Here is a 9,533-nt window from a genome sequence, read left to right as displayed (position 1 = left end):
CCTCATCTCAGGCACCTCGCGCCCCGCCCGCCAACGGGCAGTGACGAGCTACGCCCCGCCCCCGCCCGGCCCGCGAGGCCGAGGCACACACGTGCTACCATTCTGATTGGTTATAGCCCATCAGAGCGACGGGAGAGACAGCCAATCAAAGCGCGCATTACCGTGAGGAGTGGGGAGGGCTGCTGTGCGAGTGCTTGCCTGGGCGAGGGAGCGGGTGTTCTCTCTTCTCCGCCCAAGCCCGCTCCAGCCCGCGGGGAGGGACCGAGCGGCCCTGCGGGAAGGAGTCGCCGCCGCCGCCGGCGGCTGTGCTGGCAGCCTCTGCCCCGCTGTGCCATGGAGGACGTGCTGCCCTCCGGCCTGCTCGAGATATGCCTGCTGGTCGGTGTGCCTAGGGACCGGGTGAGGGCGCTCCTGCAGGTGAGAGGGGCGCGGGGTGGTGAGGGGGCGCGGGGCGGGCTGGCGGTGCCCGCCGGCCGGGTGTCCCGGCTGGTTTGTGGGGCAGCGCCGTGCTCTGCTCCGAGGTCTGGCCCGAGCCAGAGCCGGTTAGCGGGGCCTCTCCCTCCTGCGGACTTGAATAAAACGATTGGGTCGTTGCTGTTATATATCGGGTAGAGCTGCAATACTTTAAAGAAAACTTGTTTTGACAAGGCGAACCTCAGCAAAGTAGGAGTAGTTTGGTAGCGATGTTAAGGAATTACGCTTTTTCAAAGATCTGAGCTTAGACAAAGAATGCGATGTGGCTTTATATAAGCAGGAACAGTAAAATGCTTGAACAATGCATATCCTTTACGGGATGATACACCATTTCCTGCCATCCCTTGAGATAAAAGCTAAAGACAGGGGAATAAAGCCTGGTGACTTGCATCCTTAGGCCAACAACCAGGTCTAAACCCCTGAGTTGAGTGCTCTGAATTTAGCAGGACCGGAGCAACTCAGATCTGGCAGAAGTTAATGAGTCTGTTCCTGCTTTGAATATGTGGTTTATAATTTGTTTATGACTGTAGCCTTTTCACATGTGAGGTAAAAATTAAAGGCCTCATCCTGATTTTGCTTTATTAAAATGTGCAGATGATTTTGTGAGATGCCTGTCAGCTGCCTGACTGTGGGAGTAGCTGTGGTGCCAGCACGTGCGGAAAAGCCAAGCTGTTCCCAGGGATCGCTGTTGTCTTGCTTGAACTTGAATTTGATTGTGCGCTCTAATACCATTAGATAAAGAAGTCTTTGTTAAACTTGTTGCTGCTAACTCGCTGAGGAGATGGCTTTTGCTGATGTCAGCTTCTTAAGTGATACCAGCTAAGCAGAGCTTCAAATTCCAGGATCTCATTCCTGTATACATTCAAATTTGAGAAATAGTTTTGCCATAAATGTCACCACCAGACTTTTGAAATTGGTGTATGTGTGTGTGTTGCTTCAGCACCTGCGTGTACAGTAAACCCAAAAGAAGGGCAATTTCTTTTTCATTCCAGTCTGCTCAGTTGGATCTCATTGCTTCCAAAAAAACCTGTAGAACAACAAATAAGATAATTGGCAACAAACATAGAAACCATTCCAATATTCTGGTCGCGCCACAGGTTTTGAATTGTTTTTTTGCTGAAGGTGTAAAATGGAATGTCAGAAAGGGAAGTAGTCCCTATGCTTGACAGTATTAACTGTAGTAACATCCCTGCAAGCTGTTCCACCACAGGGTTTTCAGTCGCTGTCTCAGGACAAGTTTATAGATTTAGTCTGCTTCTTCCTTCTGCAGCACTATCTATGTAAAGGAATAGTGGAATATTTTTGTGTCTAATTTCAGTGAATGTAGAAAGAAGAGATCTTGTTGAAAGAAAATAAGAACATTTCAATGGAAAGTAGTGGACCTCTGATGATATTTACAGATGAAACAGCAGAGTAAAAATCTCGATAATGCTTCAAATCTTGGTCTTGAAAGTGTGTTTGGTATTCTTAACTTTATTGCAATATGTTCTTTACTGTAACAAAGTCAATGAAGTTAGTGGGAATGTGATATAACCCACTGTCAAAGAAAAGTCTTGTATGACTGACCTGTTGTCAATGGAGATTCCAATGGAAAAAAAGATAAAGTTTTGCACTGAAGCTCATGAAACTGAAGTGTCTGGGCTGTCATCCATCAGTTGTCCTTATTGCCAGGATACTGTCACTCTAAGATTTAAATTTTAAGAGCTCAAAGGCTGCTATTTTCAGCTAGAGATTACTTTTTAGTGTTGGAAGTGTGTTATTTTGTAAGAATGAGATGTACAATAGTGAAGATCATACAGCCATCTTTGATAAAACTTCTTTCCCCTAAGTTATCTTCAGCTATAAAGCTGGGGTTTGATATGACAAGTATGATGTGCAAACTATCAGTGAGATGTCTCAGATCTTCCTGTTGGCTCCATTGTTGGGTTCTGTATCTACCTACCACAGTCAGTGGTATAGATCTTGTCTCTTACAGTGTCTGCATCATGCTTTCTGGCCCTGCTAATGCAGACATAACCACCAAACCATATTTTTTCTTTTTCTGTAACGCCCTCCTGGGTGTCAAGTTGTATGAAAGGAATGAGGTGTGATCAAATTGAGCATTAGTTAGTAGTGTGTGCTTGTGGGACAGAGGGATAGAAGGGACAGAGTGTACCCTCAGCAGGCTTCCTGATGATACAAAACTGGGAGAAGTGGCCGAATGGCAGCATAGCCTTCTGGTGTAAGACCTGGATAGGCCAGAGAGCTGGATGGAGAAGAGCCTAATGTAGTTCAACAAAGGCCAGTGTAAGGTCCTGCCACCTGGAGAGGAACAACCCCATGCACCAGTACAGGCTGGGGCTGACCTGCTGGGAGGCAGCTCTGCAGAGAGGGACCTGAGCGTTCTGGTGGGCAGCAAGTTGCCTGTGAGCCAGCAGCGTGCCTGTGTGGCCAAGGATGCCAATGGGATTCTGGGGTGCATCAGGAGGAGTGTGGCCAGCAGGTCGAGGTAGGTGATCCTCCCCCTCTATTCTGCCCTAGTGGGGCTGCACCCGGAGTGCTGTGTCCAGTTCTGGGCTCCCCAGTTCTAGAGAGACAGGGTGGTACAGGAGAGGGTCCAGCAGAGGGCTACAACAGATGATGAGGGGAGAGGTGGAGATACAGTTTTGCACTGAAGGTCATGAAACTGAAGTTTCTGGGCTGTCATCCATCAGTTGTTCCTATTCTCAAGATACTGTCACTCTGAGACACTGGAGCACCTCCCTTCTGAGAAAAGGCTGAGAGACCTTGGCCTCTTTAGCCTGGAGAAGACTGAGAGGGGATCTTTTCAATGTCTGCAAGTGTCAAGAGGATGAGGCCGGGCTCTTTACGGTAGTGCCCAGCAAGAAGAGAAGGGGTAACGGGCACAAACTGCAACACAAGAAGTTCCTTCTGAATATGAGGAAAAACTCTTTAGTTTGCAGGTGAAAGAGCACTGGAACAGGCTGTCCAGAGAGGCTGTGGAGTCTCCTTCTCTGGAGACATTCAAAACCTACCTGGACGAGACTCTGTTCATCCTGCTCTAGGAGACCCTGCTTTAGCAGGGGGTTGGGCTGGGTGATCTCGAGAGGTCCCTTCCAACCAGAGGCCCTGATTTCTGCAGCAGTGAAAAGTGAGTGCGTAATGGCCTGCATCATCAGGACCATAGCTCGTAGGTGAAGGGAGGGGATTATTACTATTATTGTTATTAGTCAATGCTCTTTAGGTCACATCTGGAATACTGTCCCACATTTGGGTACCTTGATACCAGAGAACTGCACGCCAATGGCAGTGAGACCAGAAGAAGCTACCCTATATGAGGGCTGAAGCACAAGGATGGAAGAATCTCCTTCCTAAGGGATTTCTGAAACTTGACTGGACGAGACCTAATGTAACCTGATTTAACTTCAAAGTTACCATTGCTTTGAGCAAAGGGTTGCACTAGAACTTCCAGAGGTCTCTTCCAACCTAAGTATTCGAAGTCTTCATACTTTTCCCTGCCCAGTTATTCCTTAAAGAAGCTGGTTCTTTCGTGGCATTTAAAACAATATTAACTTCTTCAGTGATGACGAGAATGAGATCAAGGAAACACCAAATAGCTGAGATCACACTCTAATCTGTGGTTTCAACACACTACTTCTTGTTTGTGTCTAAAATAGTGTGGTCAGTGTAAAAAGTCTTGTCTGTTCTGTATGGCATCATTGTTACAGGAACATAATTGGTAAATGGGGATGGACCAATGTCCCTGATTTCTGGAATCTTGCAGAATTACAGGGAAGAAAAGGCATTAGTATTTATAAGAGGTTATGCATGATGCAAGGACATTTGATAGTAAAAAGCGATAGAGGAGAAGCATTTCGAAATGAAGAATTAACAGTAGAAGCAAAGACTACAAAGTGTTCAAAGAATAGTAGAAACAAGTGACTGTTGCTCTGTTGCTGCCTGCTCACTATCTCTGAACTGAAAGTGTAAGAAAGTACAACTTTGGCTGCAGATGTTAATACGAGCCAACTTGGATGCTGATTGACTGAGTTGCTGGGTCAGTGACAATGCTGACTGTGCTTTTTCTGGGGCGGGGGCTGATGGAAAATGGTGTTTAATGCCTCTGTTGTAGTTCAAGACATTAAGGACCTGCAATTTTAGAAGCTTGTAGGCTGTGAGGCTATTAAATTGCTGGCTGTCATCCAGCACTTGTATCACAGAGATTCCTTCAATGTAAGTCAGGGATTGCCCTCTCAAAGCAACTTTGTATGGAAACCTCTGCAGGGCAAATCTGCCAAATTAAGATTGCTACTGTTTGAATAGGTCAGTGGTTTTTTTGCATAACAGCCTCAGGGCTGATCGATAATTGTTCATTTGCTTCTGAAATGTTGAGCTGCATGTTATTTTGAGTGATCCTGTTGGATTTATCTGCGTTTCCAGTTTATTCACTTGATATGGATGTCAGCTGCCAGCTAAGGAAAATGACACAAAGTTTTTAGCATGGCAGGATCTGTCACTGAGTACCCCAGTTTGTAATGTGCTTTTGTTGTGGTTTAACCTTGGCTGGTAATTAAGTGCCACACAGCTGCTCACTCACTCCACCCTCACCCAGAGGGCTGGGAAGGAGAATCGGAGAGGAATGCAAAACTCTGGCGTTGAGGTAAGAGCAATTTAATAATTGAGATAAAATAAAAACAAAAGAACAATAATAATAACAGTTATAATGAAAAGAAGGGAGAGGAATGAAAATCCAAAGGGAAGTGAGAACAGAAAACAAGTGATACACAATATAATTGCTCACCACCCACTGACCAGCCAGTCCCCCAGAAATGATCCACAGGCCCTGGCCAACTCACCCAGTTTATATACAGAGCGTGGCGTCCAATGGTATGGAATATCCCTCTGGCTAGTTGGGGTCAGCTGTCCTGGCTGTCCCCCTCCCTGTTTCTTGTGCCCCTCCAGCCTTCATGCTGGCAGGGCCTAAGGAACTGCAAAGTCCTTGACTTCGTGAAAACACTATTTAGCAACAACTAAAACCATCAGTGGGTTACCAACATTATTCTCATACTAAATCCAAAACGCAGCACTGCACTAGCTACTAATAAGAAAATTATCCCAGCCAAAACCAGGACAGCTTTTTAAGGTAATTCCTGTCTTCTGAATATCCCAGTGGATACTTCCTGAAGTTTTATCTTTTCCACTCTAATCTCTTTCTAGTTCAGGCTCTGTGTTTATTAAAAGTATTTTTTCACTTGTTATTTTTATTGAAGTACTTTGTTTCAAGTATCCTAGTATAGAATATGGTGGAGCTTATGATACAGTAACAACTATATCATGAAGGTAAGTATTCCTTCGCATTTTTCCTGTGATGCTCAAATGTGAAGAAGACTACTGGTGGACTCATCTACTAGGACAAATAACCTGAGACTTTCTGTTCCAAAACTTGGATGGAGGAAGATTGGCTTCAGTGAAACAATAGAGCTTTTTATGTCGTAGCTATTTTAAAAAGCAGGGAAATTGAGAGAGGCCAGCATTGATTCTGAAGGAACATCTTACATACAATACTGATGCTTTTACCTTCAGACACGATGAATGCAGCATGTATGCTGCATCTGTCTTTGAATTAGTCAGCAAAAAGTTGAAAATGAAACAGCTTTTTAGCCACAGTTAGCTTGCCTTTCCTGTTTCCAAATATCCGTTGACTAAACAAGGCTTTTTTTTTTTTTTTTTTTTTTACTTGCTGTTTTGACCTTGCAGGAAGAATTAAAATAGCAGTGAAGTAATTGAAAATGCAGCTACTTGTCTCTACTGCAGGGTCAAGAATACAAAAAGTGCTTGCAAGTACAAGGAAATCTCCTCTTCTGATTGCTTCCTCCACAGGTCTTTCATAGTCAAGCTGCAAGGCGTTTCAGTGCAGTAGTACTTTAAAAGCTGCCTCCTGAAGAATGTTGCAATTTTATATATGCTCTTGGGATGCCTGTTGCACTTAGTCATCGGTATACAGAGGTTTTTTCATGGCTTCATGTTGTACAGTGTCTTAAAATTGTGTTTATTGTAACAGTGATTGTAATTTTTAATTGTACTTTCTTAATTGTCTTATAAAATTAAAAGTTGTCATGTGAAACCTTATGTGTTTTCTTGGTGGTGTTTTTTTCCTGTAGTAGTTATTCTCCCTTAATATGTCACTTTCCCTAAAAATGAACAAAGGCTTATCTAGGCAGTTCAGTTGGTTTTCTTTGTTTTCGGTATTTGTTGCTTGGTTCTGCTTACTACCAGTGTTTATTTTAAGTATAGCTTACATTTCAAAGGAGGAAATACAGTGTTTGATATTTGTTAGTTTTCTTGTGCCAAAGGTGTAATACTGATATGGTGCATTTTGAATGATGAGGAATGATTCTTTACCTACTGAAAATGCCCAGAGTATTCCCTATGTGTTAACATACATGAAGCAAGAAATTAGAAGGAAAAATCAAATATTTAGGAAGAAGAAAAAATGTAGTCTAAAGCCACAGCTTAAGGGGTGGAGAGAAAACAGGGCTAAAAATAGTTTTAAAAAAATATTAGGATGAGTGTCAACTTAGTGGTTGTTTGTTTTGTTTTTTTTATAGGGTACACAAAGAAAACCCAAAAGTCTTCCTCCTCTTGATCCGGAAGTTCTTTCTGTATTTGTGCCACCATTTATCAGCAGAGATGATATTCAGGTGATTAATGCTGGTAATAACTTGAATAAAAGCAAACGCCGATCTTTCCGAAAGAAAAAGGAGAGACCAAAGATTGAAAATGTCAAGAGTCTCAATGGGGAGCAGAAAGCACCTGACGCTGAAGACATCACAGTTCCAAAGGACATTGATCTTATTGGTTTGCCACAGCTATGCTTCCCAGGTACAGTAGAGTTTACGCTTTTTAATGAGAACTGTTTTAATACATATTTGTTGACCCATAGTACAGCCAATTTTTTTTATGATCTTATCTATCTCTTTGTCTTTCCCAGTATAAAAAGTGTGTCTGTGTGTGAGCAGGTCAGTGATGAAAGCAGCTGTTAACTGGAATGGGTGTGCTTACTCTGTATGGCCACATTATGTGAAACGGATCTATTGGCAGTAGTAGCTGCAACACCTGCAAGAGAGGGAAGTTGAAAGTCACTTTACCCCTTATGGGTAAATCTGAGTTAGAATGAAATGCACACTTTTAAAATCCACGCCCTCCCTGCCCCATGACCAAATACCCTTTCGCTTTTCATTTGCTGTGAAGATATACCTGAGGTAGTGACTGTTTCCTCCAGGTTTAATTGCAGATATTTTAATATTCATGTCACTATTGCAGATCTTACAAACATCTTGAAAGGAAAAAAAAAAGGGAACAAAATCCATCTATTGTATTTTGCCACTTAAAATGAAGAATAATTACATAATATTTTTCTTCCTCAGTGATGTGCAGCCTTTGTAACAACCCTTGGATCAAACGGACTGTATACATGCATTTTAATCCCTTGAAATGAGACATTTCTCTTGAAATTAAGTGGAAATGTGCAGTATTTGTCATTAATTGCTTTCCAAGCAGCTGTAGTTAAATATGTAGTTAAAAAAAGGTTTCTGCCTTCATTGCAGGAGGACTTTATGTAACTTCTGAATCAAAAGAGGACCACATTCATTTCCTGGTCTTCACAGATGTCTGTGGTAACAGAACATACGGTGTTGTTGCACAGTATTACCAGCCTATGCAAGTATGTTCCTTAACTCATGCTTTTATTAAAATATATTAAAAGATACATAAAAAAAAAACATTTTGAGAATAATTTCAGGTTTAAATTATGAAATTAGTGAACAGATACATTTTTATGTTAGTAGGAATACCGAACTAATTGTACTTTATATTGTCATTGTATATTAAGTACATTGGAACAGCATTGCATTGGGAGGAACTGTTATGGATTTCAGTTAGGAGTTTTGAATATTTAGGAGCAGACTTTGTCCCTTTGATTTTTTTTTTTTTTTTTTTGTGAAGATTGTACCCTGTTTTCTTTCTGAATATCTTTTGTGCTGAAATTCTTTTTAATACGTATGTCTGGGTCTTGTGGGCTGGCATTTTTCTGGAGGGCCTAAGGGAGATAGACATCCAAATCCCCTGGAAATTTAGAGGGAATTGGGTATCATATCTCTATGGTTCTCAAGACAATATGAGCTATAAATTAATGATTAACATAAATACATAATCTGTAGTTTTCTTGCAGGATGGCTGTATTTCGCTGGCCCATTGGGAATCTGCGCAGACTGGGAAGGTGCCTGTCTGTTTTGTACCATTTGCTGTTTGTGTTATATCCAGATATCCATATTTTAATGCCCTCAAGGATTGTCTTTCTTGGTAAGGCTTGCTGTGCTGTGTGCTTCTGAAAGTCACTGTGCTGGTTTTAATATGTGAATTTGCATCATGTGGTCAGGATAGCTGCATAATACTAAAGCGGGTGTTAGTTCTCTGTTACAGTAGTGTGAGGTGTGTGCAAGGGTGTATTGTGGTTCAACCCCAGCTGGCAACTAAGTACCACACAGCTTCTGGCTCACCCCTCCTCCCCACCCCCAGTGGGATGGGGAGGAACATCCCAGGAAAAAGGTAAAACTTGAGGGTTAATAATTGAAATAAAATAATAACATCATCATCATCATCAATTGTAATGAAAAAGAGAGAGTAAAATCCAAAGAGAAGAAAAAAACCCAAGTGATGTACAAAACGACTGCTCACCACCCACTGACCAAGGCCCAGCCAGTCCCTGAGCACCAGTCAGCAGGCCCTGACCAACTCCCGCCTGTTAATATACCAAGCATGGCATGGAATACCTCTGGCCAGTTTGGCTGAGCTGTCCTGGCTGTGTCCCCTCCCGATTTTTTTGTGGCCCTCCAGCCTTCTTACTGGCAGGGCCTAAGAAACTGCAAAGTCTTTGACTTAGTATCAACTGTACTTAGCAACAACTGAAAACGTGCTATGTGTGTTACCAACGTTATTCTTATACTAAATCCAAAACACAGCATTGTACCAACTACTGGGAAGAAAATTGACTCTGTACCAGACAAAACCAGGACAGAGAG

The 9,533-nt window shown here is 42.6% G+C and overlaps 1 protein-coding gene across 6 annotated transcripts in view; it reads left to right on the top strand.

Annotated features, from left to right (window-relative positions):
- Positions 1 to 202: 202 nt before the first annotated feature.
- Positions 203 to 9,533, top strand: part of DENND3 (DENN domain containing 3) — a 44,700-nt gene continuing 35,369 nt past the window's right edge. Inside the window, exons 1-4 of one of the 6 annotated variants that reach the window (XM_055800712.1) lie at positions 203 to 417; positions 7,062 to 7,335; positions 8,061 to 8,176; positions 8,684 to 8,814. In XM_055800712.1, coding sequence (XP_055656687.1) covers positions 334 to 417; positions 7,062 to 7,335; positions 8,061 to 8,176; positions 8,684 to 8,814 — 605 coding nt within the window. In that variant the 5' untranslated portion in view covers positions 203 to 333. Of the gene's footprint in view, positions 418 to 7,061; positions 7,336 to 8,060; positions 8,177 to 8,672; positions 8,815 to 9,533 lie in introns of those variants that run through there. The other 5 variants (XM_027779108.2, XM_055800709.1, XM_005231993.3 and 2 more) reach the window with 5 other exon arrangements.

Source organism: Falco peregrinus, chromosome 3 (assembly GCF_023634155.1).
Source record: "Falco peregrinus isolate bFalPer1 chromosome 3, bFalPer1.pri, whole genome shotgun sequence".
NCBI classification, from domain to species: Eukaryota; Metazoa; Chordata; class Aves; order Falconiformes; family Falconidae; genus Falco; species Falco peregrinus.
The sequence above is the reverse complement of the archived record's forward strand: the minus strand, read 5'-3'. Positions and strand labels throughout refer to the sequence as shown.